This window comes from Tenrec ecaudatus, chromosome 9 (assembly GCF_050624435.1).
Source record: "Tenrec ecaudatus isolate mTenEca1 chromosome 9, mTenEca1.hap1, whole genome shotgun sequence".
NCBI classification, from domain to species: Eukaryota; Metazoa; Chordata; class Mammalia; order Afrosoricida; family Tenrecidae; genus Tenrec; species Tenrec ecaudatus.
The window spans coordinates 157156007-157180376 of record NC_134538.1 but is presented as its reverse complement, the minus strand read 5'-3'; the positions used below and the strand labels follow the sequence as shown (position 1 = coordinate 157180376).

Genomic DNA, 24370 nt, shown 5'->3' with positions numbered 1-24370 from the left:
TAGAGGGGGCCTGATGGTATAGTGGCTATGAGTTGGGCTGCAGTCTTTAAGGTCAGCAGTTTGAAACCACCTGCTGCTCCTCGGGAGCGAGATGGGACTCTCCACTCCCATAAAGAGCTCCAGCCTCAGGAATCCACAGGTGCAGTTCTACCTTGTCCTCTAGGGTCGCTGGTGTGGGAGGAGGTCAGATGCTCACAGGCATCTTCCCTGAAGGCAGTCTCTGCCAGACTGCTGTCTCCCCACACTACAGGCGTGGGGGGCTGCAACCATTAGCTTGGTTCCTGTAGGTGGGCTTCACACCCCACTGATAATGGTCTCTGATCAGTTGAGCCAGGGAACAGGCCAAACAGATCTGTGACATCCAAGGTTAGGCTGCCATCCTGTACCTCGGATCCGCCCATCTTGTCACATGTATACCCCCATCCCTTCTCTTCCTATTGTGTATATTTCCCTGGACCACCCCCTCATTACTGTATTACCTCTAGCACAACCCCTTCCTGTGACATATGTCCTCACCTGTAATTAGGGGGCTTGCATGTCCCCAGAGAATATAAAAAGCCTGGGCTAGCATTAAAGATCTCTCTCCCTCCACATGGACCACCAAGCAGAGCTGAGGTGAACATGCTACCATGAATTGTGTCTGACTCCATTTATTTCAATACTTCTATCTCTCATGCTCTTTATAACTTTACTATGATCGTTACTTATTATCGCTGTACAATTGCGCCTACCGGACCCGTAAGGATGTGTTCGGGGCTGGCTTCCCCGACACGCTGGGAGGCGGCATCGACTTGATGGCAGGAAAGGAGCACATGACGATGAATTAGATGAAGGTTTACAGAGCAGCCATCAATCTTCACCTTCAACAGTTCATGGGCATTTCACTTTAGCTTCCTCTCTGCAGTCATGACTTCAAAGGTGCACGTGTGTGTGTGCGTGCGTGTGTGTAAATGGTGAGTGAAAGGGAGGTGTGGTGCTCTGCTTCCATAAAGACTGTGGTTGTGTGCTCTGAGTCAACTCTGACCCCTAGTGAGTCCACGCGTTACACAGCAGAGCTGCCCCAGGGGAGTCTCTCGGTCGTCGCCATTTTTTTAAAGTAATTTTTCTTCCCTCTTGGTGTTTTCTGTGGTCTTTGCTTCAGGGATTCACAAGCACCTCTTCCATCAGTGTGTGCCCTCTTTGATTTGTTTATTGCGAGTTGGGGCGGGGGGATTACAATTCAGGCCATCAACTTTGCATTTAGCTGTTCAAACCACTCATTAACTCCCTAATAGTAAGGTGACCAGATTTTAACATTGGTAAAGCGGGACACCATCGATAAAACTCATATCCTGACAAAATAGCCACATGGCAGCCGAAAACCGTATACCCTAGCTTGTCACGTGTTCTTTCCAAAAATTGGGACTTTTTAAAAATGCCACGGGACGTGGGAAAAATTGTTAAAAATCGGGACATCTGGTCACCTTACAATAGCTTCCCCCACCCCTGACTCTCCCCTGATGTTGTGACCTTCCATCTTCCCTTTCACCCAGGTGAATGCTTGCCACCCCTCTGCTTCATCTTTCCTCCCTCCCCCCCTTTGAGTACTTCCAAAGTCTGTTTTCCTTGGCATGAACGTCTTTGTTTTGATGTTGTGTCGTCTCCCCCCGCCCCCTTGTAATAGTGGTCTCTTGCAATAGTGGCCTTCTGTAATTGACTTCACTGGGCATCATGTTGTTGTCCAGGTTACTCCGTGTCATGGACTACTAAGAGCCTTCTTCACTGTCTGTGAGTGATGCGTAGTGTTCCATTGTGTGTGAGCATTCTGGCTGCGCTCCGTCCCAGACTGATCTGTCTGTTGGTCCTTTCGGAAGTGCAGAGTACTTCAATCAGCACCCTTCAAAGGCATCGATTCTTCTTTTCTTGACTTCTGCAAGATGGGAACGCTGACGCCTTGGGTGCTTTCTTCCAGGAATCTCTGCAAATATTCTCATGAGATTCTCTCCGAAGAGAACTTCAGAGTCCTGAAAATCCACGAGCTCTTGGGACTTAACCAAGACGAACTAGCTGTGCTCCTCATCCAAAGTGACCCCTTCTTTTTGCCGGAGGTAAGTTCTGCCTCCATGCATAAATCAAGGCTGCGAGAAAGCCCTTCCGATTGATCCTGTGCTGTGGGGACGTGGGCACGGGCGCCTCGAGAGTTCCACCAGGTCTTTCTCTGCAGGTGCCAACTGAGGCTGCTGCCCAATGACCTAAGAGATTCTAGAATTTTCCTCCTCTTGGAGGTTCTCTAAGAAGCAGAGCCTGGAATGCCAGCAGGCTGCTAGGACATGAGGGGGGTGCAGCAGGGTCTGAAGAGCTAACTGGAGAGGGGTGGAGGCTTCACCAGGCTGATGACCTTGTGGGAGAGGTGGCCTTTGAGAAGCAGTCCGGAGGATGAGCGGCTGCATTGATACAGGCTAAGCTGCTGGAACCAAGCCCCGGTGGCCCAGTGGTGAAGCATGCGTCTGCCCCCCCCCGTCCCCCCCACCCCAGCCACTCTGCAGGAGCAGAGAACTGGCCCAGCAAGTGTGCGGTTGTTCGGTTCCGACTCAGGGCGGTGTTGTGTGCAACAGCACAAAGCCCGCCCGCTGGGGGGGGGGGGTGCCCGGCACAGTCGTTGCTGTGCTTGGGCCCACAGTGTCAGTCTGTCTGCTTGAGGGTCGTCCTCCTTTTTCCTGACCTTTTCTTTACCATGCACGGTGTCCTTCTGCGGGGCCTGGGCGCCCCCCTAGCACCATGAACCCCAATGTTGGCAGAGGCTATCTGCTTCCATGAAGGTGTCCAGCCTCGGGAACACTGCACAGTCCCTGTGAGCCAGACGCCACTCGATGTCAGCAGGTCTATTTGGTTTTGGTCCCCCCACAAAGACAGCAGCCTAGGGACCACCATGAAGGACACATGGGGGGGGGTACGAGACTACGATCGACTGGTCTGTACGAATGGTCACAGCAATGAGTGTTATTACACAAACACAAACCAAGCCAGTTGTCATAGAGACGGTTCTGATTCATGTCCACCCCTTGTTTACAAGCGAGGGCGTGCAGTGGCGGGGAGGGGAGGAAAACAAGGAGCTTTGAGGGCCACAGGGAATGCTCAGACCTGTCGTGTATCTTCCCGCCCCCCATCTTCCCTCTTCCTTTAGCTGATACATCAGCGAGCACCCGCTCCGGGAGCAGGAATTCTGTGGGGTTTCCTGTGGAGTAATCAAAGGACTTGCATCACATGGGTTGTTTTTTTCTTTTTTGGTTCTCTAAAAATTTTTATTTCTCTCTTTTTTTTAATTGACAGATCATTTTATTGGGGGCTCTTACAGTTCTTATAACAATCCATACGTCGGTTGAATCAAGCACATTTGCACATATGTTGCCATCATCATTTTCTAAACATTTACTTCCTATTTGAGCCCTTGGTATCAGCTCCTCTTTTTTCCCTCTCTCCCCGCCTCATGACCCCTGGATAAATTACATTATTATCTTCATCTCTTACAGCGGCCGCTGTCTCCCTTCCCCATATCACACATTTTCTATTTTGTACTCCCATGTGCTTTCCTTGATGGTAGGACTATGGTGAAGGGAGCAGTGGACATTCCCCGCCCTCCAGAACCGGAAACATGTTCACACTGGTTCTGGTTCTCTTGGCCTTCCCTTATGGGAACCAAGAGTGTTAGGTAAACCTGGTTTCCCGGTACACAAGAAACCCAAACCAAACCCGTCATGTCATGGAGTCAATTAATTCAGACTCAAACCCCTGGTTTACAGCTAGAACGCCAAGCGGTTGTCTTGGTGTAACCTTCTCATGGGAGGTTTGAAGGTGGGGAGGGGTACACATTGTGCTCCTAACCTAAGAACAGCAGTTCTATCAGCTACCTGGAGGGCAAGAGGAGGCTTTCTACTCTCTAAAGGTTTACAGCCTCAGAAACCCACAGGGGCAGTTCTGCCCTCTCCTTCTAATCCCACCATGATTCAGACTGGACTTGTCGGCAGTGGGTGAGTTAGCTTGTTTTGGGGTCTTCGTTGGCTCTTAAAGGACCCCTGGTGGTCCTTAATGCATTGTACTGCTAACCGAAACGTTGATGGTTCAAATCTACCTGCCAGTCCTTGGGAGAACATTGAGGGCATATCTGCTCTAGTAAAGATGTACAGTCTATGGCTAGGAACTCTGGACTCTATCTGGGGTCACCATAGTTTGGAATGGACTGGACAGTGGCAGATTTTGGTTTAGAGAGAATGTGACTCAGCATGGGTGAGCGTGTGCCCTTTGAAACATGGCACCAGTTGACTTGCTCAGAACAGGTTTGCCACAGACATTCAACTGCTAAACTCACTGTGTCTGTAAATTGCCGTAAAGCCGAGCCCAGCGAAATAGGCTGTGCCCACGCTACAGAGCACGAGGACCTGTGTTTCTGTGTCTGAGTTACGTTAGGAAGAACAGGAACAAAGATGTTTAGACGCAGAATGAGCACCTGGAACTGTGTAGGCAAAGTGGCAGAAGTGTAGGTAGTAGTTAGACGATCATATGCCATCCGTGTGAGGCTGGGTTGACTAGAGAACCAAATCCAAGGACAGTCATCTGTGTATAGGAAAGAGCTTTAAAAAAAAAAGAGAGAGAAAGAGCTTTATATCAAAGAGAAATTATATGTTAAGAAAACATCCCAGCCCAGTCCAGATCAAGTCCATAAGTCCATTATTAGCCCACAAGTCTGATGCTAGTCCATGAATCCCTCTTCAGACTGATGCAACCACATGCAATGATGCAAATGGTAGGAAGACCACAGGCCAGTGGGTGCAGTCTGGTGGATCCAGTGGCAGTGCAAGCATCTCCAGGGCTCTTGCAGATCTTAGCGTGACTTCACGTGGTTTGTCAACAGGAAGGTGAAGCAGAGAAAGTGTGACCCACCTCCAGGGAGAAAAAAGTTCCCAGAATCCTCGTGAGAAAGCCATGCCCGCCAGGAGCCAGCATCATGCTGTGACCTGATTGACAGGCTAGACTCCACCCCTGCACTTATTTATCAAGTTGACATGAAATTATGTAACTGCCACACCATTGCAAGGGGGGATGATGTAGTCATCTCGGGCTGGCCTCTCAGCAGCTCTGAGCCCGAGGGTATGGGCAGGGCCAGAGGCTTTGTGCTTCTGGGGACCACGTGCTGAGAGGCCAGGATGGAGGTTGTAATGGAGACCGGAGCCTCCATGGCAAGCATCCTACTTGCAATGGCCTCAGTAGGTGTCTGACAGGCAAGGTCATGACTGGAGGTGGGCATGGGCGCCCTCTGTGGAGGCTGTGGAGGGCCTGAAGCAGCTGACAAATGTTTGCATCAGTTGAAGGGGACTCCGTAGCAACATCCTCTCTCTTTTCCAGGGGCTTTCCCTTTTGAGGATTAAACACTTGAAGCCCCACTTTCAATTTTGTACATATCGCTTCCACGTATTTTATTTGGTCTGGTCAATAACTTGGTGTGGCCCAACCCAAACCCATGTTCACTGGGGCAGTTCTAACTCAGCAGTAGATCTGCTCCCTAGGGTTTCCAGGGCTCAATCTTCTTGGCAGCAGACAGCCTCATCTTTCTCCCGAGGACTGTGCGGTGGATTTGAACTGCTGACCTTGTGGCTAGTAGCCCAATACCTAACCCACAAAACTGCAGCCTGGAGTCGAGTTATAGACAAAAATCCCCATTTTAATGGGGGAGGAAACAGGCTGGCTGCAGCAGACTGCCTGGCAGTCCCACAGGGATGGTAAGGTCTTGGGTTTGAGAAAGAGAAGACAAAACAAAAAAAATCCAAACTCACTGCCATGGAGTTGATCCCGACTCATAGCAACCCTATAGGACAGGGTAGAACTGCCTCTCTCTCTCTCCCCCCTCCTCCCTGTGGTTTCTGAAACTGTCACTCTGTAGGAGGAGTAGTCCCATCTTTCTCCGAGAGCAGCTTGTAACCACTACACCCCCCAGGGCTCGTTCAGAAAGAGCCGTGCCTGATAAGAGAAGTCTCAGTTTGTAAGAGCCTTTGAGGAAGTGACTTTGGAAAAAGGGATATAGACAGGTCCTGGAAGTTGTCATTGAAGCCAAGGCAGGTCCTTTAGAAGTGGGGCAAGTTTGTGATTGGACCCGCCCTTAAATCTGTTGGTCCTGTGGGCAGGGTTCTGGTCTTTATTTTATTTTTAACCATTTTATTGGGGACTCTTACAGCTCTTATCACAATCCATCCAACCATCCATTCTGTCAAGCACATTTGTACATATGTTGCCATCATTTTCAAAACATTTTCTTTCTACCCGAGCCCTTGGTATTAGTTCGTTTCCTCGCCCCCCCCCCCCAATTTTCTTGTCTTTAGAAGGTACCAGTTAAGTAAGCTTTCTAGATGGCAGAATTTGCCGGTAGCAAGATGACTGCTTCGAACCGAGCCCAACCTGCCCTGTCCCAAGGTGGCCTGGACAGCTCCAGCACTGACTCCGTCCTCTGTCCTCCTCCCGCAGATTTGCAAGAGCTACAAGGGCGAGGGCCGGCAGCAGATATGCAGCCAGCAGCCTCCCTGCAACCGCCTGCACATCTGCGAGCACTTCACACGGGGCAACTGCAACTACACCAACTGCCTGCGCTCCCACAACCTGCTGGACCACAAGGTGCTGGCCATCATGGAGGACCACGGCCTCTATCAGGACGTCGTGCAGAACATCCAGGACATCTGCAACAACAAGCACACCCGCAGCCGCGGCCGCCGCCGGAAGAACCCAAACCCGCCGGGCAGGAGAGGTGGGGCTGGGGCACAGGGTCCGGGGAGCGGCTATAGGGAGTGGGTGATGTCGGTAAAGATGAGCAGGCTGGAGGGCTGGGGGCTGAGGGCATATGACGGGGTGGGGTGGGATGGAGGAACCAGGGGAGGTGAGGGCCTGAGGGCGATGCCCGTAGGGTGAGGGTGCTGGAGATGCGGTATCCGCCGCTTTTAACAGTGGGATTTTCGAGTGAACAGAAATGACTGGAAAAGAAAGGCTTTCAGGGTCGCCTTGGTTTTCTAGAGCCGCCTTAGCAGAAGTACCACGTGGGCGATCTAACAAACACACTGTCTCCCGCATAGGCCTGGGGTCAGAGGTCAGGGTGCTTGTCTCTCTGAGCTCTGCTCCTGAGAGGACCTCCATGTGGCCTGGCCTCTCCTGTCCTCATCTCTGCTTTTGCTTAAGCTGCCCCTTTCTGTCTTAAAAGGGATCGGTCCCCATCAATGCAGCCTTGTGAACAATAACAAGAGCCGTTTCCACTGGGACTAAAACCTCCCGCTAGGGGTGAGGGGACGTGGCGGTCACCTACCCCCTGTCTATTCCCTGTGCTTGTTCTCGCAACAGGGGCAGGTGTTTGCTGTGCCTCCACGGCCCCGTGTGAGCGGTGTACATGTGCAATCACACCCCCCCCACACACACACATGCACATACACACACCTTGGGTACATGGCACACAAATACACCACAGACTCCAACCTCACACATGCACCCACCGCTCACACAGGCAGGCCTCACCCTACCAGGCATACCACATACAGTGCATAGACCCCACTGCACACACGCGTCACACATACCGTACACAGCTACACCCCCCCCCCAACCGCCACACGTAGATCACATACACAGCACCTATGCACACCACATACATACATAGGTGATATGACCAAAACGAGAAGTAGAGGTGGACTTGATGTATATCAAAACCCCAAGTTAAATGTTGGAAACAGAACCCAGCATAATTGTAAAAAGCCAACCCTCAGGATCAGGCGAGGGCTAGTTCCAGAAGACTAGGTTGAAAGATCGCAGTATTTGTGATGCTGGCAGGTGTTTCCTCAGAGTCATGTTCCCCACTGAGCAAATTGGCAGAATGAAACGACACCTTGTTAGTCTGGGTACTGTAGAGAAATGAATCCACAGAAACTCATGTATAAGAGAGAGTTTTATATAAAGGTTAAATGCACATCCAGAAAACATCCCAACCCAGTGCAGCCCAAGCTCACAAGTCCAACACTAACCCATATGTCTGACACCAATCCACAAAGTCCTCCTCCATCTCACAAAACACACACTATGATGCCAACTGCAGGAGGAAAGCTGAATCAGTGAATGTGTAAGCATCTCAGTGCTGGCAGGGGTCTCCACACGGCTGCTCCAGCACCCAGGGCTGCATCAGGGTAGGTCAATATGGCTTCTCCTCGGGGATGTCTTGTAGGAAGTGAGCCTTGCCCGCTGAAGCAGGGAACTGTCTAAGGCAGCTGCACCCTGGTCTGCCCATCACAAAGCAAGAGACCTGAGAACTAGAAAGGCGAGGCTCACCGAGCCATTTATCTCTCCGCCCTTCAATTAAGCCCATATGTGTTTATCGGCCGGGTTGGCACAATAAACTTTAACTATCTCAAGCACCAATGTCCATTTCTCTTGGGTGAGGTTTTAAAACAAGCAGTCCAGGTAAAAATTGAATAGTGTCACGGGTTGAATCTTACCACCACCCCAAGTACATGGTAACTTGGTTGGGCACGATCCTTGGTGGGTTGGCAGGCATGCAACGATAGACGGCAGTTATGTCATGATTCACGCTGGCCCTGCGATGTGATCTGGTGTCAGCAGTCAGTTGCTTTTAAAGGGCTTGGGGTGAGACGCGTCCTTCTCACCCCGGTCGTGTTCCTGAGGTGATGGAGGGGAATTTCCCTAGCAGGTGACCTGCATCACCTTTTCCAAGAGTGAGAAGGGGAGAGAAGCAAGCAGAGAACAGGGGACACATTACCACCAAGAAAGAGGGGCTGGGATAGGAGCATGTCCTTTTCCCCTGGGTCCCATGCACTGAGAACCTCCTAGACTGGGGAAGGTTGTTGCGAAGGCACACGGAGGTCTCCAAAGAACATTGGGCTCACAGGTGTTGAAAGGAGATCAGAGATTTCCCCCAGAGAGGAAAAGCATTCCCTAGAGCTGGTTTCCTGAATTCACATGTCTGGCTGCCTCAACTGCGAGAGAAGGCGTTTGTTTCTGTGTTAGACCCGCCCACTCAGGGTTTGTTCACTACAGCACAGCACATGAGATCCACTCACGTGAACCCTGAACTTTGATGACTTTGTTTGCTGTTCTCTTCCTAGCCCCTCCTCTGTACCGGCGAGGCATGCCACACAGAGGTCGAAGCAAGAGTCGAGACAGAGCCTTAAAAGACAGCCAGGAATTTCTTCCACCTGCTCGAGACTCTTCCCAGAAATCCTACTCACCTGATCCCGAGAAACTCAGCCGCAGGTCCTCCCTGTTTGATGACGATGACGCCGGCGATGACTGTGATAGCGATGGGACGATGGAGGCTCTCACCCACAAACTCAAGCATCTTGGCAGCCCTCATAGCTCTCCGCCTCCACCAGTCTCAACCAAGGCCACCAGTCCTGCAGGCCAGATGGGCGCAAACTTCAGGCTTTCAGAGAACGATCTCTTTTGTGGGCATTCAGGTAGCGTTTACCCTGTGCCCGATTCAACACCAGCTTCCATCTGGAAGGAACCCACGTCGAGGGGGAACAGCTCGGGCATCTGGGGAGAAGGGGTGTTTCCTCCGACTTCACCTGTCCCCTTACCCCGGAAAAACTTGAGCACGCTCTCCTCAGACATCAAGGGTGGGAATGGAAACCAGGTCCCCTTTCTTAACAGAGTGGACAGAGTGACCACAGATCTCTCTTCCACAAGACCCCCAAGTTACAAGACCACAGCCAGCAGAGAGCATGAAGAATCACTGTCTAAGGACCCGGATCCTGGACCCCTTCCCAGGACTCCACGAGGCACTGGCAAAATTCCTGAGGACAGGGCGGCCGTGGCGTCTAAGAATGAGTATATCACCTCAAAGACCTATTGGTCTACCAAGTATGCCAACAACCTGGGGAACGAGCTCCTGAAAGTGGAGAGGGAGACGGCGCTGAGAGAGAAGACGGGTGGTCCTAGTTTGGGCTCAAGAGGGGATTCAGATGCGTTGCCCTCCTGCGATCAGAGCATGCTTAGCCAGGACCGTCCCACACCTGGGAAGGCAACAGTCTATGCTCAGGCTACCAGCCGCCCAACGCCAGCAAGTTCTTCCAGCAGGGCTGCCGCTTTGGGGGTCAGTACTCACAGCACAGCCCACACCCCAATGACCACGACCAGCAGGCTGAGCAGCCAGACCCATGACCCAGCGCCGTGTAAGTCTTTGTCGAGGAAGGGCGGGTCGCGAGGTCTTACGCACCCAGCTGGGAGGAGCAGCTAGAGGCTGCTCCTTGAGCGCTTACCAGGGGTCTGAGGTAGGGGCTTTGGTGAAGGGGTGGCACTGTTGAGAGGGGACCCATAAAGTTCGGGGAAGACCACCCAGGAGAGGCAGCAGATTAAGCTTCCACCTTAATGGAAAAGAGTGATTGCCTGGCAATGGTTTTGAGAATGAGTATGAGGCTCACGTGCTTCCTTTCCCGGGAAGCCATCTGGACACTCGCGAACAATGTGGGGCCCAGTCATGCCCTCGGACACAACCAAGCATCAGCGATTCCACCTCATGGTCTGGTCGGGCGTCTGGTGTAGGGGTTACAAACACGGGTGTCAATGTATGGAGAAGCCCTCTTTTTTCCTTTTCAGATTCCAACTCCAACGTGACCAGCCCCTCGCCTTCCAAGAGAGATGGCGGCTCAAAAGAAATTTGTCTCGACTACCTGCACGAATGTTGTCCACAGGGTGAGTACCCTACATACTCTCTCTATAGCGAGACGGAGCGAATGGAGACGTCGCCAACCTCTGCTGAGCCCTCCTCAGCCTCGCCAAGGTGACATCGTGAACCTCACCCGCATCCTCTTTAAGCTTCACCTCAACCAGGAGGCAGGTGCTGCACATCAGCCGCTGTGCAGATGTGCAATCTGGAGGCGCACAAAGCGAGCTGAGCCAGGTGATGCCTGAGTTACGCTGCCTTCTGTGTTCATCACGGCACAGTATTGTCGTAGGGGATGTATTTCACTCAAGCAGGAGGCCGTCTTTTATCTCTACTAAGAACCAACGAAATCACAAAACTAAACCGAAAGGTCTTGGCAGGCGTATATATATTTTTTGTTTGAATTAGACCATCAATTCTGAAGTCAACAGTCTAAGCTCCTCTCAGACACCACCCCCACATCCCCATATTATTTTCCAGCACCACCACCCCCTCCTGCAATTTCTCTTCTTCTGGCCCTCCATCCTTCTTTCCCCCAAGTCCACACCTGTCCTTCTTCTAGTCTGGCTTCCTCTCCCCACCCTCACCCTCCTTCCCTGTGTGAGCCTCCAAAGTCCGTTCCTTTGGGATGCCAGTCTGGGACTTTGGTTTTAATCCTTAGTTTATTTTATTATTTTTGTTTTTAATCCTTGTTTTAAAAAAGAAAAGAAAGCAAAAACCTGACCATTCAGACTCAGTCTTGTCACATTTCACTCTCTTTCCCCCACCGTGTTTTTCTTATTTTGAATTGGAAAATTGGGAAACAACTGTATCAACAGTGTTGTTTCCCAGCTTTTGGTAATATTCTGAATACTTTGTTTCATTTGACATTCTAACATTCTTTTGGCAACCTTTTAATGGGTAAGGCCATTCTGTATTTTTTATCATATAGATAGGCCATTCTTCTGTTTATATATCATACAATTCAATAGTTCAATCATATCAAGGAGATTTGTGTAATCATTACCATATCAATTTTAGAAATTCCTCCCCACCCCCCAAATGGTTACATCACCTCTAAGATGAATTATGCAGTCACAGTCCGTTCTAATGCCCCCTCCCCGATGACAGGCCACTCTTCATATGCCTTTTGTGTTAGTCCAGGTAGCCTAGAGAAACAAATCCAGACTCATGCGCGCGCACACACACACACGTAAGTGAGGGATTTATATCAAAGAGCAATTGTATATTGAGAAAAGCATCTCAGCCCCATCCATATCAAGTCCAATATCAGCCTATATGTCCGATCCTAGTCCATAAATTCTTCTTTAGACTCACACAACACATACAATGCCGCTGAGTACAGGAAGATCACAGGTCAGCGGGTGGAAAATCTAGTGGATCCAGTGGCGGTGGAAACATCTCAGTGCTGTCAGGGGTCTCCATGTGGCTCCTCCAGTTCCAGGGCTCTGGCTTCATCAGCGTTGCTCCATGTGGTTTGTCAGCAGGAAGATGAAGCAGAGAGAGTGTGTATCTGGCCTCCAGTGAGCTATTTCTTTTCGTGGTGCCTCCAAATATCAGGCTGTGACCTGATTGACAAACTAGACTCCACCCCTTTGCAAGTTGACACTAGATTCTGTTCTTCTTCCAAGCCAGAAGTTGCTTGTTTCTTCTGGAAGCCCATAATTTTGGGAGGGGGACACCATTCAACCCATGACAGGTCCTCTTGACCTCCTCTCTCTCTGTAGTGAATTGCAGCAAAGTGCATTTCTACCTGCCCTTTAAGTGGCAGATGCTGAAGATGGAGAACACCTGGATTGACCTTCCAAACATAGAGATCGAGAAGGCCTACTGTGACCCAAACACCTTCAAGTAAGTGGAGGACAGTGCTCTGGTTGGTGGGTCCCCAGCAGCCTCCCGGGAGAGCTTCGTGCTCGGCTCCAGGGGATCGGAGAGCAGAGAGCACAGGGGATCCTGTTCATGCAGGAGAGGTGTGCTGAGACAAACCTGGCCATGCTCCAGGGAGCTGTGGAAAGAGAGTGGATTTGAAGAAGCCCAGACATGCCGGGGGTTCTGGGAATATTTGCTAACTGTACTGAAAGAGACTGTGACTCCGCTGTGTGCTTACTGAATCTTTTCCCATGGGCCCTGCAGAAACACACCATGAAGAGGCCCTCCCCTGTTCCCACGAACTCGTGAACTAATGAAATGGCTTGGGAAAAGATGACCTCTGGCCTGGTTCCCTAATGTGAACATAGTGTAGGGCAGAATTCTGCGTGGGATTTTTAAAATGAAAACAAACTCCTTGCCACTGGGTTGATTCTAACTCGTAGCGACCCTTGCAGGACAAAACAGAACCATCCTGGAGGGGTATCCGCGGCTGCTGTCTTCACACAAAGACTGCCTCAGCTTTCTTCAGTGGACCAGTACGTGGGCTCGAACTGCTGAACTTCCAGTGAGCAGCTTAAGCACTGAGCCACCAGGGCTCCTTCTGCGAGACGCACTTGAGTATTTCATTTCTTTTAGTTAGTAGCCCTGCTGGCATGTAGGGCGGTGGTCTCAACCTTCCTCAGGCCCGACCCTTCCATACAGGTCCTCAGGTGGTGGTGACCCCCCAACCATAACATTATTGTTGTTGCTACTTTATCACTGTCATTTTTGCTACTGTGATGAATCGGCCGACTCCTGTGAAAGGGTCTTTTGACCACCACCATCCCCCCAAGGGGTCGTGGCCCACAGGTTGAGACCTCTGGTCTAGGGGATTATCCATTGGACTGCTAACCTCAAGGTCTGCAGTTTGAGCCCACCAGCTGCCCCACCGGAGGAAGGCAGGGCTTTCTCTTCCTGTCAAGCTGTACAGTCGGACACCCACAGGGGTTCCTCTGCCCTGCCTTAGCAGGTCACCATGAGTTGGGATTGACTCTGGGTTTTTCGGTTTCCCCCCAGCTGTTTTCTCGATCTTAGAGAGTACGTTACAGTTCTGCTTTTGTTACAGCTGAAGTGGGGATGCCACGTGGGACCATAGCTGCCAGTCTCATTCACAGGCACATGCGATGTGTCTTCGTATTATGTAACTTTCATTATGAATGAATTCCGTGAGTTTTTGGTGAAAGCTGTATTGCTGCACTTTACCCCTAGAGGGCGACATCAGCTATCATCTTGTTTTAAAACCTGATTTGGGGGTGCTCGGGGGCTAGCATGTAACCTTGTGCACCATCCGATGAAATCCAAGACAAGTGAGTTGCTATCAAAGTCTATTGTAGCCTAGGGCAACCCCGTGGGAAACCCCATGTGTGTCAGGGCGCCCCGTACTCCTTATGATGGCGGTCGTCTTTCAAAAGTTGATTGCCAGGCCTTTCTGCCAGCCTGATTTCTGGATGAATGACCCCCCTACCCGCACCCCCCCCACACACGCACAGGTACATCTAGAGCAGGGTTGTCATTGTAGGAGGTTATTTATTTAGGAACGCTGGTTAAATCACTTTGCTGCTAATTGCAGGTTAGTGGTTCAAGCCCACCAGCCAGCCACTCTTGGGAGGGAGCTAGATAGGCAGACTATTTCAGTAACAATGACGGTTTCTCTATGGGATGTTCATCTGCCCTGATGGTTGTTGGGAGTGAGAATGGACTGGTCTCAGAGCATTTAGCTACGTAGAGTAGAGTTCTCAATGCATACTGCATTAAAATGGAAAGCTGAGGGGCACACGGAGTCTAATACCAGTGAACATAAATATCATTTGTTTTTGAAAATTACCTATGTTTTCCTACACAAAGGAAATCTTGATTGAGAAAAGTGACCTGACTTTATCTATTTAAAAAGCTTGTTTGCACAGATCCAACTCTCTAGGAGCCCTGGTGGCATGATGGTTACGCGTTGGGCTGCTAGCTGGTGGTTTTAACTGTCACCTTGTGGATCACAGCCCTGTGTGTAACCACTCCGCCACCAGGAGCCCTGGTGAGAGCCCCGGAGAAGGGCAGGGTTTGTATTCTTGTGAGCAGTCACAGGGCAGATCCGTCTGTCCTAAGGGTGGCTGTGAGTCAGAATGGAGCTGCAGGCAGTGGGTTGTTGGTATAGTGCTACGTGTTGGGCTTCTAACCACAGCGTCAGTGGTTTGAAGCCACTAGATGCTCCCTGGGAGAAAGACAAGGCTTACTTTTGTTTGTTGGTTTTGTAACAGTTTTATTGGTACATAATTTACTAGTCCAATCATAGCAAGCAGGATTGCGCAATCATTGCTGTATCAATTTTAGAACATCCTCCTCCCATGGTTAAAGTACCTTTAAAATGAGTTGTGCAATCGCAGTCAGTGCTAGTCCCCCCTCCCCTTCAATTGTGACTCCTGAGACGCCCTTTCCCTTCGTGTCACCCACCCCCACCCCTGCGTCCCCTATCAACCGTTGTATCAGTTAGTCTCACTCGGCAGCTACTCCCCGTGTGCGTGACAAGGTGAGAAACCCAACAGAAACCATACAAACCAAAATCGAAATTAGGTGGCGAGGATAAAGTAATAGTTGTATAAAGACCAAAATACAAGTAATAAGTTAGAAAGAAAAGACCCCTCCCCCCCACCATCAACATTCAAAAAGGCAGGGACAAAATATCTGTCATGGAACAGGTAGGAGATACTGGCCCCTTGAACCAATTCAACTCGGGCTGTAGTGAGGTCATCAGGCTGAGTGTCCAGTTCCATTCAGCTTACTCAAGATTACAGTGATCCCTCCCTGATAGCAATGGCTTTGGTCGAGCAGCTCCAGCGGCTCAGTCTGACTAGATCCTTTGCAGAAGGGTTTTGGGCTCTCACTGTCCTCCACAAACCGGGTGTTCACAATTTATACACCGATGCTTTTCCTTTTGCCATATTTGAATTTTGTAATTGTCATCTTTGGATCACACGAGCTGGTGGGCTTCTTCTGTGTGGACTTAGTTGACTTCTGGCTTAGATGGCTGCTTGTTTGAGTACAAGCCTTTTAGATCCCAGACACTATTCTGATCCATAGCCGGGGCCTGTCTAGTTTCATCACCACACTGTGGTGTAGCACCTTATCTTCGGTGATCATTTCATGAAGGTGAGTATCAAGCAGGGCCATGTGATCAGAGTTATGTTCTTGGATTGGGGCTAGAGTTAAGTAAGGGCCCAGACTCCATCTTCTTGTCCGTGGGGTTTGCACGTCTCAGGTTTACTTTGGTTGTCGTAATATGACAAAATCACAACCTTGTAAGATCGACTGCATCAATAGCAGCCAAACAAACCGACCATACACATCCAAAAAGAACAAACACAATAAAAGCAAGCTACAGCCAAGAAAGCAAAAAAAAAAAAAAAAAAAAAAAACCAAAAAAACAACAACAACAAAAAAAACCTTCTAAACAAAGCAGTACAGCATTGTCAATCACCCCCTGGGGTATAAGTCCATTGCACTATTTTCACCATCCACTTTCTCAGTGACCCAGCTCTCCAGACCCTGCCGGGTGTGAGGAGTCTATGTGAGTACAGCTCCCCCTTGAGCCGCAGCTCCTGAGTTTTTGTCCTGCACAGTTCGATTTCTCATTGATGGGGCTCTGTTGGCCCTCAGTATGGGGTTTGACCGTAGTGGGGGTCTTGGGTTGACCCAAGCCAACACCCCCAGTATAGACCTGTTCTGTCATTGCAGGGTGGGCACTGAGGAACTGCCTCCATGGTGATCCTGAGTCCCCTTCCACCAGATACCCACTGAGCCAGGGGTTCCCCCCAAGGTCCAACAGCTGCCACTTCCATAATCCTGGGGTGGCCACTCTGCTTCCTCTCCTATCCAAGCACCCCGGCCCTCAGTCCAAGGGTGCAGGCACCCTCAAGGCACACTCCTTTTCATTAGCGGGGCCTCTATGCTTAGGCCCTCCTGGTGTAGCCCCTGCATCCATCATCCTGGTGCTTAGTCCGTGGTGTGGGTCACCGAAGGTTGGGTAGAAATGAATTCGTAGTGTTTACCCAGGTATCTAAAATCTGGCCCGTTGTCCCCCTAGTTCCCTGCACTCACTGTTTAGCATCCCATCCCGTCCCGCTGGCTGCCTGGTTAGTTCTCATTCTCCTTAGTCACCCCCCCAGCCCCCCCCCCCAACAGAACTATCAGCATCTCCTCCACAATGTAGGTGGTCCCCTCTTTTGGTCTTGGTTTGGATTTCTGGAAAGATTCTCCTTCCACTCCTTTGGGGGGCCCATTGGTTCGCCCCAACTTAAGACAAGGGTTTCTGTTCATGGAAAGTGTTAGAGTCTTGGAAACCCACAGCGGCTGTTCTGTCCTGTCCTGTTGGCTCCCACTGAGTCGCATCTGACTTGATGTCCCCGAGTGAATATTTTATGGATCCAGACACTTTCTGATGTCACTGACTATGTGGTTGGGCACATGCCCTCCCTGCATTTCCCCTTCTCTTTCTTGACTGCCCTCCGGAACTGTAGGAAGTGTTAGGAAGGTTCCGGCAGCTCCCAGGGTTTCACTTGGCGCCCTAGAGACGAGAGCTCGGAGCTTGGAGACCAGAAAGGCAGCGAGGCGTTCTGCTAACGATTCCTGTTTCTCTCTCAGCTTTTCTGTGATGGATTATAGCATCGATTTCCAGACTATGACGTGTAATTCCAAACCCCTTCGACGCCTCTCCACCCCATCGTCCCGCACCAAGATGACCTCGCTGGTCTTTGCCACCCAGTGGGTTTGGTACTGGAGAAGCAGATCTGACATTTGGGTTAAATATGGAGAAAAGGTGAGTCCCACTGCCCCCATTGGGGGAGCTTGTCTAACCCCGGCCCGCTCAAGGAGCTGCCTCAACCAGGCAGGACCGGCCTCGGGGGAGGGTGAAGGGTGAATGGAAATGGGGATGTGGGAAGAACGCTGTTGAAAGGACTGCCTGCAACCAATGTCATAGAGAAAAATGGGGACACACTTGAATGGGCAACTGATGGGCTCTGTCACTTTCTACCCAGGACCATGCACATGCACGCACACATGCCCTCTCTCTCTCACACCCTGCAGATGAAGCCTAGAGGAGGCAGCTTGACAAGGTTGATGGGAAAAGTCCATTATCTTTTCATTTCCCGTTTCCATGAACCTTTTGACTTCCTCTTATACATTGAGATGCATGAGTCAGTCTCCTGTCCCTTCTCACTACCCCTGATGCCAGGAGGTGCCAGGCGCGCTCACCCAGAGAGAGCCCCTAGGAAGCAGAGGTGGGAGTCGGTTGAGGAGTGCTGGCTCCGTGCTCCTTCTTCCGTTCATGGTATTATCGCTCGTGGTCCTCGAGCTGCCTCTGTCTCATGGTGACATTGAGTCAGTCAGGCTACCTTGTTGCCCGCATCATGATGGTCATTGCTGTGGCTGTTGGGTGGGTACACATGGTTAACACCTGTGGCTGCCCACTGAGATAGTGGAGGGAGGAGACCACCTGCAGATGCCTTAGACCAGGGGTTCTCAACCTGTGGGTCTCGACCCCTTTGGGGTCGAACGACCCTTTCACAGGGGTCACCAGATTCATCACAGTAGCAAAATGACAGTGATGAAGTAGCAACGAACATAATTGTATGGTTGGGAGGTCACCACCACATGAGGAGCCGTATGAAAGGGTCACGGCATGAGGAAGGTTGAGAACCGCTGCCTCAGAAGAAGGGCAGGCTGTCTATTTCCCTGAAAGCCCCATGGATCAGTTCCACTGATACTTTGCAGCTGCCAGGAGTCCGGGACAACTGAACAGCAATTGATAGGTTTGTTTGTTTGATCTCCAGTTGATAGAAAAAAAGATGAAGGTATCTTACAAGTGTAATGAAACTAGAGTGAACAGAAAGAAATAAAGGATATTAAAATGAAGCAGGGAGTTGGGGAGGGGTAGATGAAGCCCAAAATAGTTAAAAGCAACCCAGAGGCCTGCCTTGCACACAGCCCTGCCTTCCACACAGCCCCAGCTTCTCCCCAGAACCCCACTTTCCACAGAGAGTCCAACCCGTGCAGGGTCATTCTGACTCTCAGCAGCTGAACTACCAATGCAGAGAGAGAGCCGACTTGGTTCCGAATTCACTGTGCCTCTCTGGCCAAGCCGCCCGGTCTCTTGGGAAAAGAAGGGATTTCCTGTCAGTGGATGATGATCCTCCCCACAGTCCTGCTGATACATAACTCCAAGGTCTGCAGCCTGTGTTAGCTGCAGAGACCTGTTATGAGACAGCTGTTCCCGGGGCAATGTTAAATATGGCAGAGCTGCCCTGCGACAGTGGCCGTGGGGCTCAAAGCCCTGCCTGTCTCTCAGCCCCCTTCCTTCCTTCTGTGGGTTACAGCTGGGGAAACTCCTGGGGTGCTGAGCACGACGGCTCCTCCTATCAAGCCAGGGAGACTTTCAGGGTACAGTTCAATAAAAGTGTTTTGTGGATGAAGAAGTTACAAACTCGAAGTAATCATTCCTGTGGTCGTTAAGGAGCCCTGGTAGTGTAGTGGTTTAAGTGTTGGGCTTCTCATTGCAAAGTCAGGAGTTCAAATCCACCAGCCACACTATGAGAGAAAGGTGAGATTTGTCTACTCCTGAAGACTTATACAAGTGATGGAGCAGTTCCACCTTGTCCTATAGGGTCACTGAGTTGGCATTGACTCGATGGCAGTGAGTTTGGATTTGGGGGTTGGGAAAGTCTGGCGAGCTGGGCCTTGACCCATGCCTCTAAGTTCCTCATTCAGAGCATTCTGTGCAGAGCAGAACACTGGGTTCTGCTCTGTGGCCAATGTAGATGCCCACCTCAGAGGGACATGCATGTCACTCTGCCCCGTGTGGAGAGTGACAGAAGTACCACAACAAGCATTGTTTTCCCAACAACATCAAGCGCCAAAGTCCGCTCTGGCCCTGCTGAGTGCCCCATCTCTGGGCACCAACCAGCCTTGCATGGGCTCTTAGTCTCGAGTGCTGAGTGTCTGGTTTGGGGGACAGGATATCCTCTTCTTCAGACTCCACGCCAGAACGAGAGTGTCGTGATGAAACTTTAAGATGATGTCCAAAAGACCGAATTTCTGAAAAGCCTGCTCTGACAACTTTTTATTAAATAATAATAATTTTTTTTATTAGTCGAGTAACCAGGAAATTTCGAACATCGACTCTTCGTACATCGAGGCTATGTTTCTTGCATACCCAAAAGGAATTGTGGGCTTTCAGGCAGGCTCTAAGGCATATGAACTGAGTTTCCAAGGTGAGTGGGTGTGTCTGGCGGGGAGGGGTTGTCGTTCGGGTCTGGGGGGTGGATAGAAGTGAGGAGGGAGCATTAGCAGGCACATGGGGGGCCCAGGTCTTGCCATCTCCTCCTCCAACCTTGAAGAAAGGCTCACAACCCGTGGATGCCAGTGCCTGCTGGACACCTGCTTTTCCCCGTGGGAGTGTCTCCCGGCCTCCCCGTCCCTCAGGCGTTTCCTCTGTGGGCTGAGCCCTGGGCTCTGTCTCAAAGTGGAGGCAGAATTTTCAGGAGCTTCTGGCCACCCACCACAGGGACCTCAGGCCGTGGGGCAACCTTCGGAGTGGCAGGAACTTGGCTCTTCTCCTTTGGCCCTGTCTTTTGGCTTCTTCCATCTCCTGATTAGCACCCCTGCCTCTCATCCCGTTCATCTGAGCCATCGGGACAGGCCCGGGGAGTCTAGTCAGCATCTAGTCCACTGACCTCCCTGGTCTCCACCCCAGGGCCCTCCCTGCAGGTGGTCAGGCGCACACCCTCGCAGGACACCCTGCAGGCCCTTGAGAGGAGGGTAGGCGAAGACCGTCTTGAGTCCTTGCTGTTTCGAGGTGGCACCTACAATTAATGCGCTCGGCCACTGATCAGAAAGTTGGAGTTTTGAGCTGCCCCATGGGTCCCTCAGAAGAGAAGCCTGGTGTTCTCCTTTGGAAGACTCCACGGGCAAAATCCTACTCTCCACACATGGGTCACTGGGAGTCACGTCGACTCGTTTGCTAAGGTTCTTTTTGGTAAAACCTGAGATCTGAGAGGGATTTAAGTAACATAGCTTAAAACAAACAAACAAAAAAAACCGGAAAAAACCCCCCACTCCACCCCCCATAGTTTTAGAATGCTATTCGGCAATACATGTCACGATGCTAGTTTTTCCTTAGGAAAGAACTCACCAGATACGAAGCTCTTGATTGAAGTCTTATTCTACAAAACAAAACAAAACCAGGAACAGCCTTGTCTCACCTACTAAGGCACTTCAGAAGATTTGTGGGGCAATCCCATGACCTCTCCATTCCTCTTGTCCCCAGCCTTGTTGAGGCTCCCCTGTATTTTGAGGTAGCTTCTCCGCCTTGAGGTCCATGCTTTTGAGCAACTCACAGCTTCTCATCCAGTTCAGCAGAAGCTTCCGTCGACCCTTAGAACGAGGAGTTGTTTTCTGCGACGAACTCGTGATTCCGGTGTGTTTGCCCTTTCTTCCTGTCTACAGCGATGATTCAGACAAACGTGCTTTCCAGGACTCAGAAGCGTGTCCTCAGAAGGCCCACATTTCTCTCTTTCTCTGACCTGGAGGTGCTCAAAATGAGACGAAAGTAAGTGTCCTGAGCGACGACCCTTTGGCTCAAGATGCCCATTGGCACCGGAGGCCTCGCGTTCTGGAACGTTCCTGCTGGCGGGATGCTGCGCCTCATTTTCATTGCCGATGAGCCCCGGGAATGGTGTAGTGGAGCTCAGCGTAGCCCAGAGCCCGTGCCCTGTCTCCTGGCCCTGGGTTGCGCCACGCGCCTCTTCGTGCCGGGGCTGAGGATCCCTTGTGTGCCCCGAGCTGGCTTTTGTTCCTGGCTGGGATTCTCAGTGTCTCCATCTCCATGGGTGGGTCTAGAGAGGGTGGGGCATGTGGGAGGGGGACAAGGCGCATCCTGGAGAGAGAAGAAAGAGACCAGCCGGCGCTGGGCTTGGGCTTGGGCTTGGGCTTCCTCTGGGAAAGGCAGAGCGGCTACGGGGTGCTTGGGGAGGGTGTTTTGTGTGGGGCTGGGAGTTCATAGAGGACTCAGCTCGATGGGCTTATGAAACCATCAGTAAACGCTACCCTGTGCATGAACATGTTTGAGTTGGATTTTTCAATTCTGAATGATATGATTATGCGCAAACCACGGTGTCCTGAGGAGGCATTCTTGGTTTTAAGAACTCAACGCGTGTCCTTGAGACGGAGGGGACGCTGAAGAGAAAAGACATCCTACGAGAACCCAAGAGTGAGAACTGAGCTTGATGGGGTGGGTGGGGGGGCGGCACGGGAATGGGGGTGCTTCAGCTTCTGCCGTTGGAGCCGCGCCACCTGAGGTGCTCTGCCCCTTGTTGCAGTCTCCCAGTCCCCCCTTATGGTGACCCCATGCACAGTGAAATGACACACTGCCCGGTCCGGTGCCACCCCCATGCCTGCCTGCCGAGCCCAACATGGGAGTTCGCAGGGTTTCCACTGGCTGATATTAGGAAGTTACCAGGCCTTTCTTCCTCATCCTGGTCTGAAACCTGTTTAGCATCATAGGCGCACGCCAGCCTGCAGTCGTGGAGTGGGTTTGGACACAGCCACTACTGTGGGCACCCGCAAGACGGGATTGGGCGGGGCAGCGGGGAGTGCACCAGAGTGCTCCACATGTTTGCAGCTGTTCTTATGAGCACGCCCCAGGCCCTGCTGTTAACAGACTGTGCCCAGCCTAGTTGTTTGCCATTCTAACTCTCAGTGACCGTATGCACAGCAGAATGAAGCGCGGCCTGGCCCTGCCATGTCCACACAATCACTGCTATCTGAGCTCGGGCCCACTGCTGCCAACACTGTGTCTGTCCCTCCCGTTGAATTGCCGACCCTCTACTTTACCAAGCATGATGTCCCTTTCTGGGAGCTAGCTCCTTCCGATAACACATCCAGAGTGTGGGGTGCCGGTCTCACCATCTTCCAATCTAACCAGGGTTCTATTCTAGCCAGTCCCAGATAGGTTTGTCCACTTGCCTGGCAGTCCATGGGCCATTTCACTCAATCGTCTACCCCAAAATCATTGGTCAAATGCTTCAGTGTGTCTCTGGTCTTCCTGACTCATCGTCCACCTTTCCGATGCCTGTAAGGTGATGGGAAACCCTGGGGCCTGTGACAGAGGCATGGTAGTCCTCAAGGGGATACCTTTGCTTTAGAGGAGTCTTTTTGGCAACAGATTTGCTTACTGTGAGTCCTAAAGATCCTATAGGTTCTGGCCTCTGGCTAATGCTTGACCTATGATTCAGTTTTGAGTATTTTATTGTATATTTATTGTAAGTTGGCATAGCCAATCTGTTTTCCAGCCAAGCAGCCACTTGCAGATTGTTCTGTGACATTGGTTGCTGATGTGTCAGCTTGCTCTCTGCCTTCCTCTGGCTCTTCCTTGGTTTGTTTCCGGGCTCCATCCCCACCCCCGCCCCATCCCCTACCCCCCTCATCTTGGCTTTGGGTAAATGCTGCCCTTTGGGCTCTTAAAATTGATTGCCCTGAGGAGCACTGTTATTAAGGGTGTTTTGTTTATGTCGCAGCCTTTCGTTTGGCCTAGGGTTTCAAGATAGAAGGTTTTATTAGGGGTGGTCATCTTGGGGTTTTCCCCAAAAACCTTTTATTAGGAGTCAGGGTGGTAATTTTTCTATTCAGATCATCATTTTTGCCTCCAACAACGTGAACAACTTATCAGTCCTCCTGATGACTTTCCCTGTAACTCTCAACGCCTCCTCTCCCGCCCTCCCCCCCCCCCCCCCGCACCCTTTCCCCGCCATCTCCCTCCTGTAGCGTGTTCTCTGCCTTCTTGCCTATTGCTCCCCCTCCCAGCCCTGGTAACCATCGAGATCTGTTCCTTTGGGTATGAAGACCTTCTGTGTGTGTGTGTGTGTGTGTGTGTGTGTGAGTGTGAATAACAGTGGTCCTGTAGGATCCTCGCCCTGTTGTGATGGACCCACTTCCCTTGCTGTAATGTCCTCCAGGTTCATCCATCCACATCACGAGGGGTTCTCACAGTCCCACCATTTTCCTTTTGTATCCTTGCGTGGCCTTCCACTGGGGTATGTATGGCACCTAACTTTATCCATCCGTTCTCCCCCATGGCCACTTGGGTGGTTCTGAGCTTCTTGCTACAGCGAATAGTGGGGGACAGATGTGGGTGTGCGTGTGTCAGTCTGTGCTGTGCTGTGTCCCTTTTTTCCATTGGGTGTATATCAGGTAGTACTGTGGCTTAGTCCCTGACTAACTTTTAACTTCCGAAATCCAGTCTGCATTTCCTCGAGCCTCGCCTCCCATGGGCTCATTTGCTCTGAAGCCCTTCATTCGTATTCCCAAGAATTAGACTCTGATCGGCCTGGCTAGCTATGATTCGCCCAGTTAATAAAGTGAAGATGGTGCAGGGCTCAGTGGAGGCAGAGACTCCTTCGTGTTGGCTGGGGACTTACACTCCTATGGTTGTGACAGTGGAAGTCACCATTTCGGTTGGTGACTCATGTCCATGGGGAAATCGCTGCGGAAGAAGTAGGTGCTGTTTGCAGTCAGCTGATGAAAGAGAGATTCAGTGCTGCTTCATTGAGTCCCTGGGGGTGAAGGCTGTTAAGCACTTGGCCCCTAACTGAGAGGCTGGGAGGTCAAGTCCACCCAGAGGAGCCTCCAAGAAAGCTCAGGCACTCTCGTACTGAACTCAGCCATTAAAATCCCCGCGTGAGCATAAAGGTGACGTTCTGCAGCCTGGTTGGTGGGGTGGCTGCTGTGGCCTTCAGTGCTTGG

The 24370-nt window shown here is 51.2% G+C and overlaps 1 protein-coding gene across 1 annotated transcript in view; it reads left to right on the top strand.

The window, feature by feature from the left end:
• Window positions 1–24370, top strand: part of ZC3HAV1 (zinc finger CCCH-type containing, antiviral 1) — a 60007-nt gene that overhangs the window by 21462 nt on the left and 14175 nt on the right. The window contains exons 2-9 of the mRNA XM_075558721.1: window positions 1952–2087; window positions 6493–6769; window positions 9120–10187; window positions 10612–10707; window positions 12406–12529; window positions 17216–17390; window positions 19722–19842; window positions 21077–21179. Of these exons, the coding sequence (XP_075414836.1) occupies window positions 1952–2087; window positions 6493–6769; window positions 9120–10187; window positions 10612–10707; window positions 12406–12529; window positions 17216–17390; window positions 19722–19842; window positions 21077–21179 (2100 nt within the window). The remainder of the gene's footprint in view (window positions 1–1951; window positions 2088–6492; window positions 6770–9119; window positions 10188–10611; window positions 10708–12405; window positions 12530–17215; window positions 17391–19721; window positions 19843–21076; window positions 21180–24370) is intronic.